The sequence below is a fragment of the Staurois parvus genome, unplaced genomic scaffold (genome assembly GCF_062004578.1).
Source record: "Staurois parvus isolate SC_StPar_1 unplaced genomic scaffold, SC_StPar_1.0 ptg000020l, whole genome shotgun sequence".
NCBI classification, from domain to species: Eukaryota; Metazoa; Chordata; class Amphibia; order Anura; family Ranidae; genus Staurois; species Staurois parvus.
Genome location: NW_028317816.1, coordinates 7,855,916 through 7,878,198, shown reverse-complemented (window position 1 = coordinate 7,878,198; position 22,283 = coordinate 7,855,916). Strand labels below are relative to the sequence as shown.

General features: G+C 40.5%; 1 protein-coding gene across 3 annotated transcripts in view; it reads left to right on the top strand.

Annotated features, from left to right (window-relative positions):
* The window catches only part of BBS9 (Bardet-Biedl syndrome 9), a 488,277-nt gene that overhangs the window by 150,050 nt on the left and 315,944 nt on the right, over nucleotides 1-22,283 (top strand). For all 3 annotated transcript variants that reach the window (XM_089687164.1, XM_089687172.1, XM_089687155.1), the window contains exons 8-9: nucleotides 2,246-2,429; nucleotides 9,467-9,596. In XM_089687164.1, coding sequence (XP_089543290.1) covers nucleotides 2,246-2,429; nucleotides 9,467-9,596 — 314 coding nt within the window. The remainder of the gene's footprint in view (nucleotides 1-2,245; nucleotides 2,430-9,466; nucleotides 9,597-22,283) is intronic.

Here is a 22,283-nt window from a genome sequence, read left to right as displayed (position 1 = left end):
GCAGCAGGCATTGCTGCTCCTCTGAAAAGTGAACCTAGTGTGTTTGACAGGTAGTGACGAGGCGATATGTTGCCTCCTGACTTAAACCCATGATTGCTCTACAATGCACATGATTCAAACACGGTAGTACAGCAATTAGAGGTTTAAATCAGGTGTGAGGAGGCGGCGCTGGGCGACAGTGTGCCCAATGATCTTTGACTTCTCCCATGTTGTTAAGGTAGATCTCCACCTGTTGCCCACCGCCCTATAGCAGAAATACTGCTACAAGGCGGCAGGGCTGCGTAAAATATGTGATTTGTAATTCCGGGTAGGGAGCGCATGCGCCGCCCTACCTGCTCCGCCATTGGTGGCTAGGCATGTCAGTCACCGGGTCATGGCCATAGATTTCCCGCTGGCACCTGGCAATCGCCATGCAAAGTTGACAGGGGAGAGACCTGTGTGTAAACAACACAGGCCTCTCTCCTGCCAGCAAGGACATGCCTTTTTGTATTTCTCTGCTCAGCAGAGAAATACAAAACAGCATGTCTCCAAGGTAAAACAGCATACACCCCACATGGTACCCCCTTTCTGCCCAGTGTCATTAGTACAGTGTCAGTGCTTTTTATTAGCACTGATCACAGTATTAGTGTCACTGGGGGGATGTCAGTGGCAGTTAGTCAGTTCCCACCCAGTGTCAGAATGCCTGCCACAGTTTTGCAGTCCCACTATAAGTCACTGGTCACTGCCATTACTAGTATAAAAAAAAAACTCCATTATGTATGCATTATTATTATTATGATACAGTATTTATATAGCACCAAAGGGTATGCTCAGCGCTGTACAGTAGCAAGGGGGACAGAACATGAGACAAGACAGTAACAATACAATACACGAGGGGTTCGAGGGCCCTGCTCTTTCGAGCTTACAATCTAGGAGCATTATAACTTTCATGTAAACCAATTAATTTACATGTATTGGGATTTCATTTTTAGCAAAGACATGTAGCAGAATACATTTTGACCTAAATTTATGATGAAATTTGATTTTTTTTTAGTGCACATTTAATAGCAAAAAGTAAAAAATATTGTTTTTTCTTTCAAAATTGTCAGTCTTTTTTGTTTACAGCTCAAAATAAAAAATGCAGAGGTTATCAAATACCATCAAAAGAAAGCTCTATTTATGGGGAAAAAAATGCCATAATTTATTTACAGCGTTGCATGACTGCGCAGTTGTCAGTTAAAGTAACGCAGCGCCGTATCGCAACAAATGGCCTGGTCAAGAAGGGGGGGGGGGGTAAATCCTGTGGAGGGCAAGTGGTTAAGGTTGCCTACCCCTGCCATAGCGGGGTATACAGGTGCAGGTGCTCAAGTGGCTAAACATATTTATTTCTGTTGAGCAATATATAGAACAATTAACCTAGAATCATTTAACCTTTGTAGCAAACAATAAAAACATATCAAAGGCCTCTGAAAATGTACGAAACATTACATGGCAACATCGATTGTATTTGCTAGTAAAGCCATAACTGTTAAAATCCCAGTTTGCATAGAAAGCTTGTCTAGCTGCTAAATCAATTTTTCTCATCTCTTGTGTACTTTTGGAAAAATAACACACTTGAAATGATCTGTGGCTAAGCAAAGCTTTGTTCTACTGCCAGTGTATTATTGCACTGATCATTCAACATTTCTTGCTAGTTGTCACACACAGCTTGTTTTATTGGCAGCTCTCTTTTATAATAACTCACACTTTCCCCAACTTCTCCTTCATAAATCATTTCACTTTGCATTCAGTCAAGGTAAATTAGTACTGTTTGCTTAAAAACACAAAAAAGCAATAAAAAATTGCAACATCCAACATCTCTGGAGCCTCTGCTTAGAAAATATTTAATGTTTGGGGGTTCTAAGTAATTTTCTAGTGAAAAATACTGATTTTAAATGTAAGATAAGTGTCAAAATTGGCCTGGTCTTGAAGTGGTAAAGGGATTTACTCTTACATCCTGTTGTGTCTGCAGGACAGAAAATGAAGGGAATTCTTTTGAATAAGACACAGATGGACAAATCCGCTTCTTTTAACCATTTCCTATTCCATCTAATATGAAAAAAAAGTTTGGGCTTTAAATGTACCTTAATTATTGACTGAGCCTTTTTATAGATTATATTACATTTAATGAACTGAAACACTGGTTATAAATAATTCTGTAGCTACATATTGCTCTGTATCTAGGTTATGTGACTACTTGGCATTTGTTCTTCTTTCTCCTCTGCAGACCGACTGGACTCTGAACATTGGTGAACAGGCACTGGACATCAGTATTGTTTCTTTTAATAATGCCGCTTTCTCAATACTTGTTCTTGGTGAACGAAATTTCTTCTGCCTCAAAGAGAATGGGCAAATCCGCTTCATGAAAAAACTTGAATACCATCCAAGTTGCTTCTTTCCATATTGCTCAGGTTAGTTAGAGCAATGAAGCTCAGTGTTTTATATTACATGGGTCTAGATTAGGGGTCTCCAAACTACTGTCCAAGAGCCACATGCGACCCGCTACAAGATTCTTTGCAGCCCACAGCTGACATACTCTCATCTATGGTAGGGACCCCAATGTAAGGGGGACATGGATGGGGCCCTTAATGTAAGGCAGAACTCTCGTGTGGACTGTGATATAAAGGGGACATTGCTAAGGAAACTGATGTAAGGGAGACTGTGATATAAGTGGGACTCTGAAATGGACAGTGATGTAAGGGGGACTGCGATGTAGACTATCATATAAGGGGGCTCTGATGAGGATTCTGATGTAACAGGGACTCTGATATGTACTGTAATGTAAAGGGAACTGTGATGTGAATATTGATGTAAGGGGGTGCCACATACCTACATGAAATGCCTGAGACGACAAGGGTGGCCTCTTGCACATTTCACATCCAAGTAAACCTGGACATTGAGACAGGGTCTACAGGGGCAATAGAACGGCACAAGTGCCAAGGTGTAGACACTGTGAGCAAGAATTTGGGAGTGCTGGTGTCTGACAAGCAAAAGTACAGCTGGTGATGCACCATAGAGACACCAAGGCCATTTAAAGATTGAGTCAGGTGCCAAACCAGGTTGAAGGATAGTCAAGTGGAGGTACACCAGGGCATAAGCAGAGTCAAGAGTATGCAGGAATCAGTAACAAGTGGGCAGACGGGTACAGATTTACTAGGCAAAAGTATGGTCAAAAGTTCAGGTTGGTAGCAGGCAGGCATGGAATACGGACTGACAAGGAGAATCTGAGAGCAAGGTCAGAGGGGAAGCCAGGTCAATAGGAGGATCAAGATGCATAACAGAAGCTTGGTAACAGGAACAAGACTGAAAGGGGAACTTGGATGGCAAATATTTGTAGAATGTATGATGTGACCCTCGTACTGAAACATTTGTAGACCCCTGATCTAGATGTTCACATAGAAGAGTGATGGCAGAAAAAAGACTGAGTGGTCCATCAATTCTGCCCGTTTGTTTTGTTTTTTTTTGGTTAACTTTTTTGTCTGAGTACAGATCTATGCTTGTCCCAAGCATGTTTGACGCTATTTACTGTTGACTGGTTCACTACCTCTGCTGGAAGTGTATTCCAATCATCAGTTACTCTTTTGGTAAAATAATACTTTTTAAGATCAGTTTTGAACTTTCCTCCAGTTAGTTTAGATCATGTCCCCATGTTTTTAATGTTTGCTTAATGTTGAAAATACTGCCCTCCTGAACCGTATTCATCCCCTTGATATATTTAAAGGTTTCAGTCCTGACTCCCCTTTCCCTTCTTTCTACCACACTGTATATATTAAGTTCCAAAAGTTGCTCTTGATATGTCTTATCCCAAAGAGATGTCACCATTTTTGTTAACTGTCTCTGGACTTGTTCCATCATATCAATATCTTTTTTGTAATTGAGGTCTCCAGAAATGAACACAGTATTCTAAATGAGGTCTAACTAAAGATCTATATAGGGGAATCAGGACCTCCTACCTTCTGCTGGTGATCCCTCTAATGTTACATCCTAGAATTCTATTAGCTTTCCCCACTGCCTGGTCACACAATTTGGTCCTGATTCCCCTATAAAGATCTTTTGTTAAACCTCATTTAGAATACTGTGTCCAGTTCTGGAGACCTCATTTACAAAAAGATATTATAAGATAGAACAAGTCCAGAGACTGGTAACAAAATTGGTTAACGGTCTTGTGGATCAAGCATAGCAAGAGTGACTTCAGGAACTTATACATCCCGTAATGTGCTATCTGCATATACTACTTCCCTATGATAATGTATCTGTGTTGGCAATGAATGGATGTAAATGAGGACTTAAAACAATCAATCAGTAAGCCAAACTCAAGGCTGCTACTCATCCATTTTCCCAGTATTAGGCAGGTAAGTTGTCTTCATTGAACTTCATATAAAGAGACATTATCATAAGAATTAATGGCTGACCAGCTTAATAACACACACTGCCCACAGCTTTGCAGATGGGACATTAATGTAAAAACGGAAGGGTTTTTGCCGTTTTCTTTTTGCCCTTAGTTTTGGAAACCAATGTGCTTAAATAAAAAAAAAGTTTCTGTAGGTATTTATAGAATGGTTAAGTTTTTTCTCCACAGGGAGCTTTATTTTCTCAGCATATTTTTATGAGCAGCTGTACTGCACTGCCAAGTTAGAAGCATTTAGTGTATTTGCTACTTTTATGACAAGCCTGCAGTTATGTTTCTTTAATATGTAAAAAAGAAAACGGAGGGAGAGAGAGAGCGCCACTGTCTTAAGCAAAGTAGTGATAGGAAAATCAATAGAAAAAAAACTGGATAATAAGTATTGCATTCACATACAGTCATGGCCCAACATTTGGGCACCGCTGCTTTTCTGTCAGTTAATGCACCACTTCATCCAGAATATTGTTGCAATTACAAATATTTAGGCATTCTCATGTTTATTTCTTTTGTTATGTCTTTTTGTTTTGTATTGGTATGCCACAAAAAAAGTGGAGAAACAAAAAGCCAAATCTGACACATTCCACACAAACCTCCAAAAATGGATTGGACAAAATTATTGGCACCCTTAATTTAATATTTGGTAGCACACCCCTTGGAAAAAATAACTGAAATCAATCGCTTCCTGTAACCATCAAAGAGTTTCTTACACCTCTCTACTGGAATTTTGGACCACTCTTCTTTTGCCAACTGCTCCAGGTCTCTGAGATTGAAAGGGTTCCTTCTCCCAACTGCTGTTTTGAGATCTCTCCACAGGTGCTCTATGGGATTGAGATCTGGACTCATTGCTGGCCAGTTCAGTACTCTCCAGCACTTTGTCTTAAATCATTGCTGGGTGCTTTTTGACGTGTGCTTTGGGTCATTGTCCTGACACTGGGTCTGACATTGCACCCCAGAATTCTTTGGTAGTCTTCAGATTTCATAATGCCATGCACACGGTCAAGACATCCAGTGCCTGAAGCAGCAAAGCAACCCCAAAACATCAGTGAACCTCCACTATGTTTGACTGTATGGAATGTATTCTTTTTTTAAGGCCTCATTTCTTTTTCTGAAACCAGTAGAATGATGGGCTTTACCAAAAAGCTGTAATTTAGTTTTGTCTGTCCAAAGCACATTCCCACAAAAGGATTGTGGCTTTCTCAGGTAAGTTTTGGCAAACTCCAATCAGGCTTTTTTATGTTTCTGTGTCAGTAGTGGGTTCCTCCTGTGTCTCCTACCATTGCATCCCTTTTCATTCAGATGGGGACATATAGTGCAAGCTGACACAGTTGTACCCTGTGCCTGAAGGTCAGCTTAAATTTGTCTGGAAGTTGATTGAGGTTCTTTAGCCACCATTTGAATAATCCGTTGCAATCTTTGATCATCTTTCGTCTTTCATCCATGTCCACTGAGATTAGCTACAGTGCTATAGGCTGTAAACTTCTTGACAATGTTGCGCACAGTGGACACAGGAACATTAACATCCCTTGAGATGGACTTGTAACCTTGAGATTGTCCATGCTTTTCCACAATTTTTTTTTCAGATCCTCATACAATTCTTTGCTGCTCTTTCTCTTCTCCATGCTCCATGTGGCACACAGAGACACACAGCAGAAAGGTTAAGTAAATTTTTCACCATTTTAGCTGGTTGCTGGCATGATTTCTATATTGTCAGTACCTGGTAATTGATACAGGTGAGTTTAATTACAAAAAACAGGAGCATCAAAAACTTGGAATGCAATTATTTCTTACAATTTTGAGAAGGTGCCAATAATTTTGTCCAGTCCATTTTTAAGCTTTGGGTGGAATTTGTCAGATTTGGCTTTTTGTTTCTCCACTTTTTTTGTGTCATACCAATACAAACAAAAGAAATAAACATGAGAATGCCTAAACATTTGTAATTGCAACAATTTTCTGGACAAAGTGGTGCATTATCTGATAGAAATGCAGGGGTGCCAATATTTTTGGCCATGACTGTACACATGGATAAAACAGCATATAAATATGTTCAGTGGAGACATCAATGGATGGCAGCTTCTTAAGTATACTCCGATGGATATAAAACGATAAAAAAGAGGAGAGAGTTGAAGCGCATTACTCGCAGTGTACTATTAATAAATGGCAAAGTACAAAGAACTAGAAAAGCTACAATTTCTGGGGAAATTGTGTGAAGTGTTCTTGCCTCCACCAGTAGTCTACAACTGGAGTGGGCGGAGTAACGGGGTGGAGTGGCTTGTCACTCTGCTGCCTGGTCACACACCTGGGTTCCTATGGCAACTCACTCTACAGCAAGGGCGGAGAAGAGCGGTTAAAAACAAACTGCTCCAACTTGCTCATTTCACTGGCGGCTGCCATCCTCAAACGGTTGTAGTTTAAAACTGCGAAGAGCTTTATATTGTGAGAATCACAAGACCCAGACCTACATTTTGATGCATAGTATGTCTCTGAAATATTAAAAATGAAGGCACAGTCACAGTTTAGAATTTGCCCTTCAAATTTGAGGTGGCTAGAGTGGAGTTTCAATGAAGGTCAATGGGCGGCGTGAGTTGCAAACAAATGGTCATATTTATTGTGAAAACTATCAGCACTATGGCTTAGCCGTGGACATTTTTATAGGCAGCAGGGATAGCTGAACGTTTTGATATAAGATTTGTGTAGGTGGGCTTGAAAATGAGGGAGTGATGGCAGTTTAGAAATCATGTCCTGATTTTTCAGCTCACACTCTAGCTTTTGTCAGCTCCCACTCTAGTTTTGAACATTCCACCATTCATTCCTATGGGACCAATTTCACCACAAAAATGCCGATATTTCGTGAACCATTTGGCGAAACGTTCCACAAAGTAATAGCACACCAATCGGGTACAATCCACACGTTTCGGTGTATTACTGTCTATGTAGTGTAAAAACTGTGGGAGGAGTTAGGGTGGTAAATTTGGCTATAATAATAAGAATATATATGTGAGATAACAGTAAGTGGTCTTGTGTAACGTTTCGCCAAATGGTTCACGAAATTTTGCGGTTTTTGTGGTGAAATTGGTCCCATCGGAATGAATGGCGGAATGTTCAAAACTAGAGTGGGAGCTGACAAAAGCTAGAGTGTGAGCTGAAAAATCAGGACATGATTTCTAAACTGCCATCACTCCCTCATTTTCAAGCCCACCTACACAAATCTAATATCAAGACGTTCGGCTATCCCTGCTGCCACTAAAAATGTCCACGGCTAAGCCATAATCCTGATAGTTTTCACAATAAATATGACCATTTGTTTTCAACTCACGCCGCCCATTGACATTCATTGAAACTCCACTCTAGCCACCTCATATTTGAAGGGCAATTTCTAAACTGCGACTGTGCCTTCATTTTTAATATTTCAGAGACATACTATGCATCAAAATGTAGGTCTGGGTCTTGTGATTCTCACAATATAAAGCTCTTCGCTGTAGAATATATAATTTTTTAACTACAACCATTTGAAGATGGCAACCCCCAGTGAAGTGAGCAAGTTGGAGCAGTTTGTTTTTAACCGCTCTTCTCTGCCCTTGCTGTAGAGTGAGTTGCCATAGGAACCCAGGTGTGTGAGCAGGCAGCAGAGTGACAAAAGCTAGAGTGTGAGCTGAAAAATAAAAGTTGAAATGCATTTCTCACTCTATCAAGCTTGCAATGTGCACTTTTTAAATTTGATCAATCAATTGGTTAGTATAATGTTTACTATCTGTACTCACTCCAAACACTCCACACAGTTGCTCTGCCCACTCCATAAAGTTACTCTGCCCAGTCCAACCTTTTCACAGTTACTCCAGCCACTCCAACCACACAATAGCTACTCAAGCCACTCCACCCAGTTACTCCGCCCACTCCAGTTGTAGACTACTGGTGGAGGCAAGAACACTTCACACAATTTCCCCATAAATTGTAGCTTTTCTAGTTAAGAGATGCACTCACATAGAGATGGTATAATACAGGCATTATTCAAAGTGACCAGCAGGTGGAGATGTATAGAGGGTGGAGAGATAGCTGCTTCTGGTGGATAGTCTCATCAGTGGATGTAAAAATGTTGCAAAAAAGCAGAAAGCAAAGGGAGAGTGGCCCTATCAAAGTGTAGTATTATTTTTTAAATAAAAAGATAAAAATTTGCTCACATTTAGTAAGTAAATCAACAGGCAGTGGATAGCAGGGAGCAAGATCACTGGCCAGAGGGGCCAGTCATGATGACATCACACTTTGGTCGTGAGTGGGCGAAGCTATATGTTTCGGGGTGGAGTCCCTTTTATCAGGCACCTAATACAGTGGCCTCCAGTCATACACATCAGTGTGAGTTCCTCCTGGTTTTTATTCTATGTGAGACTACAGTGCTTTTCCACATACTCATCCACCTATGACCATCCAGGACTGACAATTCATTGGAACCCACTGGCTGGAAGTTTTTGGTACACTGCCTGTTGCCTTACTTACTAAATGTGAGTCCCTCTGCTTTCCTATTAAAAACTAACCACAGTAGGCATGAGAACACACCGTGGTCAGTTATCTAGCTGTGCTGGGCACTTAGCATGCTCTCCTCCAATGATCAGACTTGTCCTGACATGCCCCCATCCTCTGCTCAGCTTTTCACTGGGAAGATCGGTGTGCTGCTGTTTCTCCTCTAGCTCTTATGCAGCTGAGAATGGAGGGAATCTGATCACTTATAAAAAAAAAGGCAAAAAAAAAATGTTTTGGGTTATATTACGAGGTGAGGGTTTATAATAACTTTAATGCAGAAAATGCTTTAAGGTAAAAAAAACTTTCTACCTTTACAACTGCTTTAAGCCTGACTAGTAATTTAATTCATAATTTCATATAAAAGCTCATAATAAGGAAAGTGTATATGCCTTTTGCTTTGGATGCAGTTGCAGTCCTTTGATGTATGTTTGTATTGGATATTATGTTAATAAATGGGAAATAGGAAAATGTGATGTCTCTTTCTTGTTGTACTTGGGAATTTTCTTACAATCTTTTCTTGTCATTCAACAGTGAACGAAGGAACAATAAACTCTTTGGTCGGAAACCATAATAACATGCTGCTTGTGTATCAGGATGTGACACTAAAGTGGGCAGCGCAGCTTCCACATGTTCCAGTTGCAGTAAAAGTTGCCAACTTCCAGTAAGTGTCTATGATAAACCACATACTTAGTTTTACTACTGTCTTAAACAAGTGTTATATCTTCACATAGGTATAACTATCCCTTGGCTCTATTAACCCCCATGGTTCTAAATACAGAACTTTTTATTAAATAGTATAACCACAACAGTGACAGTGCTCTCCTGGTTCCTAAAGTAATCTTTCAAACAGTCACAGAGGATATGGCATTGGGGTTGATTTACCAAAACTGGAGAGTGTAAAATCTTGTGCAGCTGTGCCAATCTTGTGCCAATCAGCTTCTAAATTCACCTTGTTCAATTTAGCTTTGACAGAATGGAAGATGATTGGTATATATGAAGAGCTGCACCAGATTTAGCACCCTCCAGTTTTAGTAATTCAATCCCATTCTTTCCATTTGCACTGAATGCAGTTTTAAGACCTTCTAACACTGTTGTTGCACATTAAGAAAGTGATTGCTTCATAGAACATTAACAGCTTTCCGTCCTCGTTCTGGGAGGACGTCATATGACATCCTCTCACTCTAACTGCGCGCCCCCGGGTGATCGGTGGTGCGCTGTGTCCCTGGGACACAGCAGATCACCGATCAGAGTAAAGAGCCGTTGACGTTGGTTCTCTCATGTGATCAGCTGTGCCCGATCACAGCTGATCGCATGTAAACAAGGAAGTCCTCTCCTCACGCTGACAGCGCGAGGACAGGAGAGCCAGTAAGCTCAATTCCTCAGAGGGGACATCTACACTGATCATCAGGGCACTGATCATCAGTGCCCTGATGATCAGTGTAGCCCCATCAGTGCCACCTGTCAGTGCCCATCAATGCCACCTGTCAGTGCCCATTAATGCCACGTACCAGTGCCCATCAGTGCACATCAATGCCACATATCAGTGCCCAGCAGAGCTGCCTTTCAGTGCCAACTATTAGTGCCAGTCAGTGCTGCCCATCAGCGCCAGTCACCTTTCAGTGCCCATCACTGCAGCCTTATTAGTGCACATCAATGAAGGAGAAAAATTACTTATTTACAAAATGTTATAACAGAAACTAAGAAAAAACTTTTTTTTTTAAAAAACCGTTGTGATTAAATACCACCAAAAGAAAGCTCTATCTGTCTAGCAAAAATGCTAAACATTTTGTTTGGGTATAGTATTGCATGACTGCGCAATTGTCATTCAAAGTGAGATAGCGCTGAAAGCTGAATAATTAGCCTGGGCAGGAAGGGGGTTAAAGTGCCCAGTAGGCAAGTGGTTAAAGATACATTTAGATCAAGAAAGTACTTGATATAAACATCCATATACCTAATCCTATATCCACCGTTGTTCCAGAGGAAGGCAAAAACAACATGCGCAGCATGATCCAGTTTGCTCTAGTAGCTCCTACAGGTGCATGACAATGCTCGGTCTCATGTGGCGAGACTATGCAGGCAGTTCCTTGAGGATGAAGCAATTGATACCATTGAATTGCCCCCATGCTTGCCTGACCTAAATCCAATCGAACACCTCTGAGATACCATGTTTCGGTGCCTCCGCTACCACCAGGTTGTACCTCAGACTGTCTAGGAGCTCAGTGATGCCCTGGTCCAGATCTGGGAGGAAATACCCCAGGACACCATCCCTCGTCTCATTAGGAGCATGCCCTGATGTTGTCATTCATGCATACAAGCACGTGGGGGCTATACAAACTACTAAGGACCTGTCAGGAATGGACTTGCCAGTGGTGGTGGGACTCACCTGCCTTGTGGGCTGCAGTACCAGGGATGGCCAGCGGGTGCTCTCAGCAACCAGAGGATCACTCCTGCAATGAGTCATCACCTGAGGCTGATTACAGCAGGTGTATTTAAGGAATGGCCAGGCCTGTGATCAGGGCCTTGGTGTATGTTTCCCATGAGCCCCTGTACCTGCATCCTGTCTGCTTCCTGCCTGATCCTGATTCTGCTTTAATCCTGACTCTGCATGAACTCTGCCTGTCCTGACCTCGGCTATTTTTGACCACGCTTCTGCCTGCTTCTTGTACCTTGCCTGCCCGTTTGCTACCGACTCGGCCTGCCCGACTACGTTTAGTATTGTTCTTATTGTTATCTGTTGGAGGTTTGGTTGCACTGTGTTTATGTTTAGTCTTGCACTGCGTTTATGTATTGTTTAGTCTTTAATAAATTGTATTGTTTATACTATACCTGGAGCCTGTGTTTCCCTGTGTCAGTCCACACATTTCTGGTCATACCCGGATCCCTAACAGGACCATTTTGAGTTGATGCAATGAAATTTCAGCAAACTGGACTAGCCTGCTGCATCTTTTCACTTTGATTTTCGGGGGTGTCTTTGAATTCAGTTCTCTGTAGGTTGATCATTTTCATTTCCATCAAACAATATGGCATCCTTACACATTACTCAGTCCATATCAGTATAGATATCTAGCATGATATTTTTCCCCATTGAGATTGTGTTTTCAAAGTGTTCCTTTAATTGTTTTGAGCAGTGTATAAATGGAAGGTTTGTGGCCACTTTGTTGCAGGGGCTGGGGCATCATACATCTTCTACTACCCAGCTTGTGATTGTGCTGGTCACAATCCAAATATGACTTGAACAGTGGTAGAACTGGTAATTTAGCAATGACTGTATAGTCTGACCATTGCTATAAGTAGTTTATTTGGACACCAAGAAAAAAAAAAGTTTAAATGGGTGCTGTAATAATTTGACATAAAAAAGAAAAGTGGGCAAGATGACAAAAGGTCCTTAGAATAAAGGCACTGTTAAGCATTTCCATCCAGTTGTAATAAGAATATTTGTTCTCCCCTCCAGCCCATCTGCAGTTCCTCAATGTAACTGCCATCAGCCTATCATTAAAGCACTAGTGCAGAACAGGAGAGGTTGACTTTTTAATAATGGAAAATTTTGTTCTGCTATGATTTAATTTCAAGAAAAACACCAACTCTCAGCTTTAATTAACTGCAATGATTGAATTATAAGCCTTAATAGTATTTTAAATATATGGTATGAGAGTTAATTCTCTATGTTTCTTGTTTTACTTTTTATTATAAATGGTTATTCTCCATAACATTTAACCTCCTCTGGACTGACCACTTTTCCTTTATGTGAAGATAACTTTCATCCCACCCAGAGATCCCAGCAATCCCTACCTAATTTGGCTGCAAAGGATCATGCAAAAAATGTTTAATACATCAATCGAGGATAATTAATGGGCTTAATTTTAGTTTTACTTATATGGTAGTTGTTTTCTGCATTTTTCATTCATTCATTTAATATTCTAAGCATCTTATTGTGCTTTGTACCCTGTAATTCAACATTTTAAAAGAGCCAGCAATTTTTCACTTTTTTTTTATCCAAATGATATATTTATTTGAAGCATATCAGAATAAAAAGTAGGCATCTGTGCTGACATGTTTTGTCCAATCCTGGCTTTAGTTTCTGCCAAAGACTAATCTGCTGTATATGATTATTTTTTAAAAATTATTATTTTTATGCCCTGTGGACATGATGGTGGCTGAACTTGAGACCCTTTATATTTACCAAGTTGACCACCACTGTGTTAGGCTGCTTGTTGATGGCATGCAGAAACTGTACTCAGTGCACGCAATTTGTTTTCCTGCTTTACAATATTATTGTTTTGATTGCTGGTTTATTCATCGTTATGTTTTTCATTGATGTTACTGTGGTCACGGATATGATCGGTACCATAGTACCGTAAATGAAAACCATAACCTAAATTGTGAATGACCTCCGCTCCCCATATCAACACAATAAAAAATGGATTTAGCTCTTACATGTCAAGTCTACAATCCTATTTCTGCAGGAAACACATTTTTCTAATTTTATGGGCCCAAAATTCTGTACTCACGTTTACAAACTGGTATTTGAGTAATTCCCCAAGTAGAAAATCCAGAGTAAAAGCCATCCACAAAGTCTGCCCCTTCATCTTTTAAAAAAAAATCATTATAGATCCTGAATGGGAGAGGAAGAGTAAGGGTCCCTTACAGAAGTCTACAATGTAGTTGTTGAAGGGAACTAGGTGCAAAGCTTGGGAGACAGAAAAAACCCAGGAGGAGCTTAAAATGTATTGGATTATATGCTTGACTCTCAGTACCAACAGCATCTAAGAAATGTTGCACAAAAATGTTGTTAATGGGGAGGGGGAAAGGGGTAGGAAGGGCTAGGGTCTTGCACAAGTAGAAGAAACTACATACTTTATAAACTACAATCCATAACAGGTGCAAAAGTATTCCCCACAAATAAAATCACAAAAATATTTTTACATTATTAACAAATCCATTTTAATGTGAAAGATTCAGAAACTAATAAGGCTCGCCAGAAATGTAGACAATTTAAGAGAGGTGAATTATGCTTTTGTGACAGGGGCCAGTCTCCAAAACTGGGACATCCCTTATGTTAGTTGGGAAGAGTCTAGGACCAGATGGCCTCTTGAGTCAATACTGCATATTTATGCCACTATTGTCAGGACCCCTCTGCATCTACTCTAGCTCCTTGAAAGGCTAGAGACAACTCATTTTAGGCCTGCCATGTTCACAGATGCTGAAAAAGCTCTTTTGACAGGGTGGATTGGACCTTTAAAGAGGAAAAACTGAGGTCATTGAGTCTGTGGATCCAAAAGCTGTCATGATTCCTAACTTAAACTTAATGCCAAAAACCCTTGGCCAAAATTAAGGTTAATGGGAGCTTGTCCCAACAATTATTGATCAGGGAAAGTACCTGGTATCGTTGCCCTATGTCCTTTGCAGTTTTTATCCTAATACTAGAATCCTCTCTCCACAAAATTAGAATAAACAAAAAAAAGGCATACTGGCACTGGGTATAAAACCTCTAGCTCTGTTGGGAAGTTTCCAGTTATTCAAACCAGATTTTCTTCTGTAAGGGGAGCAGATGGAGATACATAGTGTCATAAATTTATGGCACAAAACAAAATGAAGCCTCTGCCAGTGTTTGGACAGATCTGGGCACATTTCCAACTGACGCATGTATACACCTACAAAAAATAATCCTGAATAAATATTTGAACAAAATTAAATTGGGGGACTCCCTTACAGCATTTCAAACCATCTTCACCCAAACAGAGGAAAAACATAGAAACAATTCCTTTGTAAAGCTGGCCATACATTATACAATTTTCTTTTGCAATTTTTCTTTAGATTTATCATATAATATGAGCAGGGCTGCTGTTAAAAACCATGGGGCCCCATACAGCCAACCTGACAGCGCCCCCCGAAAAAAAAATTAATAAATTCACAGTTATGAAAGAACACAGTGAGTGATCGGTACTGATGACTCATTGTGCTCATTCAGGAAAGGAAGGAGCTGGTAAATGTGAGATATTTACCGGTTCCTTCTCCCTCTCTCCATCCTGAAGGATCCTATTGTGTGCTTGCAGATGATGGTGGGAAGGAGAGGAGGGAAACCAGCAGCACTGCAGGGTTGGGGGCACACAGGGGGACCTGGGCAGCAGGGGGAAACGTTTGGTGCACAGGATCAGGTGCAGCAGGAGGCAATTACTGGAACCGATCCCTTGTATGGCTCTCTTTTCAGCAGCTGAAAGCCAGCAGGACTGAGAGGAGAAGAAGCCAGCTTTCAGCTGATGCAGAGAGAGCCATACAAGGGATTGGTTCCAGTAATTGCCGCCCCCCCCTTCCATGCCGATCACCCTCCATGCCCACATCTGGTTCACCCAGCAACCTAGGCCCCCCTACTATCTTGGGCCCAATACAGGAGAACTGGTGGTACCCCTTATCCACAGCCCTGAATATGAGGTCAAGTCTAAACAACACTTTCAATAGTATCCAATTAGGTAGGTCCTTGCACTACATAATTGAAGGTAAATCTAAAGGAAATTGTACAGAAAATTGTATAGCCTAAAGCTGGCAATAGACTGTACAATTTTCTGTACAATTTTGTTTAGGTTTGACGTAATTTTATATGGTTTTTGGTAAATCTAAAGCAAAATTCTCAAGAAAATTGTGTAATGTATGGCCAGCATAAGTTCTGGCTTCATGAAATGAATAATGGATGCTGAAAAAATTATGCACTGGGGCTGATTTATTTAAGGCAGTTAGTTAGCTCACTTTGCAAGAGAATTTTCCGTTAGCTTAGTAAATGAGTAGAATCCATGCTGGCTTCTATCATTCACGCCTGTGCAAGCAAAAATACTGTTTTTTTTCCTTGTACTTGATTGGATATTCATTGCAAAGCAAAGATTTTATTCCATTCACTAAGCTAAGGAAAAATTCCTTTGCAAAGTGAACAGCCTACTTACCTTTAGTAAAGCAACCCTACTTAAACCAGACATACACGAATCAAAATTTGGCTGGTTCCTGCTCATCCCTTAGCTTTGTAAATAAGGTGGCTTCTATCATTCAATCATGTACAAGAAAAAATACTTTTTTTTTTCCCTGCACGTGATTGGATATTCTTTGCAAAGTAGATATTTTACCACATTCACTAAGCAAAGTAAAAATGTCCTTGAAAAGTGAACAGACTATTTGCCTTTAGTAAAGCCACCCCACATAAGTCTGTCATACATGGATCAACAGGACTGGCCAAATTTCGATCCATGTATGGATAGGGAGGTTGTACAAAAATCAGTCTTCTGTACAACCATTCTGTCAGATTTTTCCCTGCCTGATCAGTGCTGCCGGATAAAGCCGGCAGCACTGATCAGTGTATTCTAATGGCGGGAATGTCTCCCTGTTGCCAGAATACAGTAGCTCAGCAGGGAGGATTCTCCCATCCACCTCAAATGTGTGGAAGGGAGATTCAGCTCAGGTTTTTTTTCAACCAAAAAAAAAAACTGATCCATCTATGGGCTGCCGTACTCAGAGGCAAATACAATAGATAGTACTCTACCTGACCTCTGTATACACTACACGTCGCCAGATAGTTCTAAGCACATTCTGGCAGGTTAAATGCAATAGTTCAGAACATACACTATAGACTAGGAACTGAAGGTGACCCATTTTTTTTTTAGTTTTGTAATTGTTATTTTGTACATTGTTATTGATCTTCATTGTGGACGGTGCGCATGCTAAAACTACTGAGCTCCAAGAACTCTGGAGTATCCTTTTTCTTCACTGAGATGACACTTTTCTCTGCTTAGATATATTGTCTATGGAGATATGTATGGATATGTGCCATGTTCTGTATCTCACACTTTGTGCTGTGAGGCTGATCCTGTTGAGAATTATAAAATATATAAATAAAGATTTTATGTACTGTATATTAAAAACAATTTACTACATTAAACAAGAAACTTTATACACTCTCATTTGGATAATAGAAGCAGTGCTCGTAAAAGCAATCTTGAAGTGCACAGCATGGCCTACAAACCTTGGTTGCAACACCTGTACCTTGAGGCACATCACAGCAACACCGGGCACTGCGAATACATCTATGAGTGGGTACCTGTGGAGACCCAGGGTGTTGCAGGCAATACTGTGAACCTCAAGGTGGCTTTCAAGCACTGCTTTTACTTTCCAAATATTAGTGTGTAAAGTTTCAGTTTTTATATAATCATTTTAATGCACAAGCACTTGCAATGGTGCACTATATTGAAGTACATCTAATGTGAATTTTGAAAATAAATTTCACACAATACCTATAGCTACAGAGATGAATATAGGCTTGTTTTAAAATGCTTTTACTGCTTCTTTATTGCTATAGTGTTCATAGTGTGGGCATAGCTTCACTTTAAAGAGAACTCTTGGCGTAATATGCAAACTAGTTATGCCAAAATGAAAAGAGACTAGTAGGTGTGTTTGATGTTCTTTGAGTGTTTTGTTGTCATTGACTTGGCTTTAGGGCATTAAAACTACTGTTGATAATTTTAAATAGTAATTTGCAATTTGGGCTTGGTGTGTTACTGTACATAATGCTTTACCACCTTGGTGGTTCTTGATGAGCTGTTAGCTAGCAAAGCATACAGTGCTGTCAGCCTAAGAATTTACTTCATGTTCTAATACAGCCTGAGCAGTTCGAATTCAACCTTGCATCCTGCTTTTAATTTGGAATTAATTAAGAAATGAATTTCTATAGACATGACTCTGGTTTTTCTCTTAGGAATTATTGAAGTAAAAAAGCAAGAAAATGCCAATTTTGGTTTAATTTTCATTTAACTTTGTTATCCATTTGGCATGGCCTGTTCAAATTTAATGATGAGCCACCTTTTGGCCTTTTTTTAATCAAGGTATTTGAGGGAATAACTTTGTCAGGCTGTCTGTACTGATTGTTGGCTACTTCAGAAAACATTTTTGCTTATTTTTATAGTGAAATGGTCACAAATGAATATTCAGATGTCAGTCAGCATTTCTCTATTACTAACTTAAGAAAACTGAGCCATCTGACCTGCTTGTGTCTACTTAAACCTCTGGCTAGATTAAGGGCAGGTATGCCTGGAGGGATCCCACCCCTGCTTAAAGGCTCAGAGGTGCACCAGACACCCAGCAAATAGCACAATGGCAGCGAAGTCCAGTGCGCCCCCTCACCAAATATCCAACAGCACAAACAAACCTGCCCTTAATCTATCCATTATTATATATGTGCTCCTACTATGGAGGCTCTCAAATTCTATAGAGTTGTGCTGTGAAGTGGCCCTGAAGCTTATGCATATATATTTGCAAATGTGTGCAAACTAAACCCCTAATTTTAATGTGAACTATAAGGCCCCATTCACACTGATGGTCCAATTGGGTCCACCTGTCAGTTTTTCTGGTGACCCCGATCTGACCATCTATAGCCCTCTATGGGCCGGCAGGTGTCAACGGACATGTGTCCGCTGACACCCGCTTGCATCCGATTCAATCCTGTACGCTAAAACAGAAGGATGGGGATCTGTTTCCCATCCATTGATTGGATCGGATAACAGTCGAGTGGAGAAGGACAGGTAGTCTGTTTCCACCTGACCGCCCCATAGAAAACAACGGTCTGTGTCTGTGTTCACTCTGCAGTAGCAGAGAGGGCACAGACCTGTCATCCACTCTCTCAGCGGGGATCAGCGGAGAGATCCCCCCGCTGAGCAAGTGGATCTGCTGACAGGTTTGTCCCGACTGAAAGGGGCACAGAGTAAATTGTTGGCGCTATATAGTACCTGTAATTCATAAATAAATATATACAGTAAATACCCATCGTAAATTACTTTAAATCTGTACTCCGCACACCAATGTACCTGTAATTTAGCTGCCATCCTCATCGTCTGTGCTCTGCGTTTCCCTTGTGTACCTTCAAATTTTCTATAAAGTCTATGGTTGTCACAGAAGTTCCTACCTGCATTTCGATCCACTTAAATGGCCAGGAGGTGTCGTCAGGAAGAGGTTAAGTCTTTTACATATTCATTACAATAAACCAGGCTTCTCTGAAAAGAAGTATTAGCTTTTAAATGTTGGAATCTCTTGCTGAAACAGATTTTCACAGTTGAAAATGTAGCAGCTTTCAATTAATAAATTGGCTTTTTTGGTGTTCTTGCCATTAACAAGCTTTTTATTGTTGCCAAGAACAATTTGGCAAAAGGGTAGACTACTGTCAGCCAGCTCAAACTGTAAAAATAGTTCACCATTAGAGTCACAGTATGGCTTTAAGTGTTCTGTTCCAGATGGTCACATGTGACTGTGAATCATGAATACATTGTTAATTTCACCTGTTACTGCTGTTGTCCCTGTGTGGACACTTCATTGGCACCAGTTTAATTATAACAGTTGTTCTCAACCCTGTACATTTTTTCAAAAAGCTTCCATGGCCCAACAATAATAAGAGTAAAAAAGAAAAATATACAGTATATACTCATGGAATAGAAGTATAGGAATCCAAAATATGTATTAAAAGGGAATAATCAATTCAGTAGGGGGTGTGGGCACAAATCTGCCTACAGAATGTACAGACACGCCATGCATTGGCATGGCGTCCTGTAAGACCCTGCATTGATTCCAGGGATGCAGACTGACCACGCAAACACAGATCTGCTTCCACTCTGTGCGTGGTCAGTTTACAACCAGGAAGAAGGGGGACTGGCAGGATCGACCAGATATTTCTCATGAATTGAGTAAATGAAAAAGTAATTGACTTCTATTGGAAATATATATATGGAAAGAAAGAAATTGGGGGGTAACATACACTTTAATAACTCTTTATAAATTGGAATTTGCCTTTTGTTGCTACATGGTTCTGCTTCAGTGCAGGCTGTTGATGTCAAATGGGGTGACGTTTCACTTACTTCCTCTCTGCTCAGTCTTTCTCGCGGCTTGACAGAAGTCACTGTGTATTTGTAGAGCTGGCAGTGATATTGTTTTCCAGTAAGGCTGTCATTAGATATCATGGGGCCTATACCGCATACCTGATGGGGCCATCTCCCCTCCCCCTTGGACCCAAACTGGGACCATACAATAATATCCAAGACCCTAGCTATGATAAATCAGGAACATGCTATAGCATAGCAACAGGATAGAACAAGATTATTAGACTTGCAGAAAGCGACACTCAACACAGACGTCCTTTCCTTCATCCAATGACCAGTTTTCCCTGCAAAGATCACACCCGCACCCAAGGCACCCATCCCCCTGTCAGATATGCCAAACCCACCACTCACAGGTCCTTGAGTCTAGTCCTGCTCATCCCGTTTAAACTCTCTCAAATGTTCAACACCCTCTCTACTGCGTTATGTGAAAAAACACACCACTGGCTAATAATCAACGCATTTCAGAACAAATCCTACCCGTGGGTACATTTCAGGACAAGAATACCCACAGTTTCGATCCTGTGAGGGATGAGTTAATCATGTGTAGATCTGAGCACAGCATTTCCAGCCTGCCCTGGCCCTTCTACTGACCCAAAGCGGCCCAGTGCACAACTGCAATCACAATGATTGCTTTTTTCCCCTTCATGCCATGGCTTGACAGCTGCCGCTGTCATAGTCTCTACAGCACTGCACTCTTTGTTCCCTAACTCTGAGCCCACCTCTCACGGACTGCCACATGTACACCGTGTTCCATTCTGCATAAGAGTTGTGATTACCTATTTCTTCAATCCTGTAGCCTCGCTCTGTGCCATAAGATCAAATCCCATTGCCGTTTCTCTAAGGCACTCTGACGCTCTGTTATAATCCAACACAATACAGTGCCAATAGCTGTGGTTTGAAGATAAGTAAAAGTTCTTTTTCCTGGAACCCTAGGCATAAATAAGCATTAATCCTTGCAAGGCGGGGATGCCTAATTGTTTGCCTTGAGTAAATCAACCTCATAATATATGTCAAAAATAAGGGAATACACTCATAGGGGGATTTACTAAAACTGGAGCACACCAAATCTGGTGCAGCTGTGCATTTTAACCAATCAGCTTCTAACTTCAACTTCAATTAAGCTTTCACAAAAAAAAAACCTGAAAGCTGATTGGCTTCTGTGCACCAGATTTTGCACCCTTCGGTTTTAGGCAGGCCATAGAAATTGCAAAAGCCAAACATTCCGTCAATCAAAAAACCAAAATAACTCATACGATTGTGCCATCATTTGTTTGGATGTTGGATTAGGCACTTTCGATTGTGGCCCGAAAATCGTGTGTCGCAGCTGGCACACTAATGATACGAAAAACGAATGATTTGAAATTTTCGTTTGGTTTTCGCATCGTCTATGGGCTGCTTTAGTAAATCCTCCCCATAAAGTAACATCATATAAAGCGGGCAGTTGGCTGCTCTTTGGACACGAGGGTTTATATGAAATGTTTTTATTTGCAGTAATTTCTATAGGTTTATATATAGCTTATTTTATATATGGATAAATGGAGTCACACACAAGGTGGAAAGAATGAACCATGAATGTTATAATCATTACATTAAAGTAGAATGGTGAATTACTTTCACATGCAGAAATATATATTTTAGAAATAGGTGTATGAATGAGATTTGAATGATGTTTCACAATGACATCCACTCTCTCTACATCCCATGTAGCACACAGGAGCATGATATTCCTTTAGTTTTCTACAATAGGTTTATTCAGATGAGTGAAGCACTTAAATGGCTCCCCAGTTCTTATCCAAAGTTGCCTAAATCTCATCACCTTCGAAAAGGAACCTATTTTAAAGCACTTCAAGTTCACAGATCACTTAGCCTCTTTTCTCTGTGTCCTTCCATTTACTTTTAATGGTAGTATTATTTGACATTACAGCGTTGGTCTGTCAACAGCTGTTAAATGAGGTTTTTGTTTCAGCTGAGAGCTGTGTTATGGATTTTCATTTTGTACCAGCTAGTTTATTGACATTCTCTAAAATTCATTTAAATGAATGATACTCTTTTTTTATATGTAACCGCTACAAATTCTTAATAATGAATGTGGCTTGCAAGGCCATTTATGTTTAGTTTTATGTATTACAGTGGTTGTAAACCTCAGAAGTAAAAAAAAAAAAACAATGCATATCCTTCTACGGTGTGTACTTGCCTTGATCAAAGCACTTAGTGTGATTTCTGTCTGCTTTTCATTCCTCTGCTATCTGCACGAGGAATGCTGCACCGCTAATCTAGAGCTTCCGGATCTAGATTTGTGGTCCAGTGTCTGTCGGCCATGATGGATGCCCTTCAGGAATGTATGATGGATGGTTTCTCAGTATGTACAAACTCATGCATGAGCCAACACCTATTATTCTTCGAATAGACATATTCTGCCATAGCTTACAGGTAAGACTATTGGGTCAGTA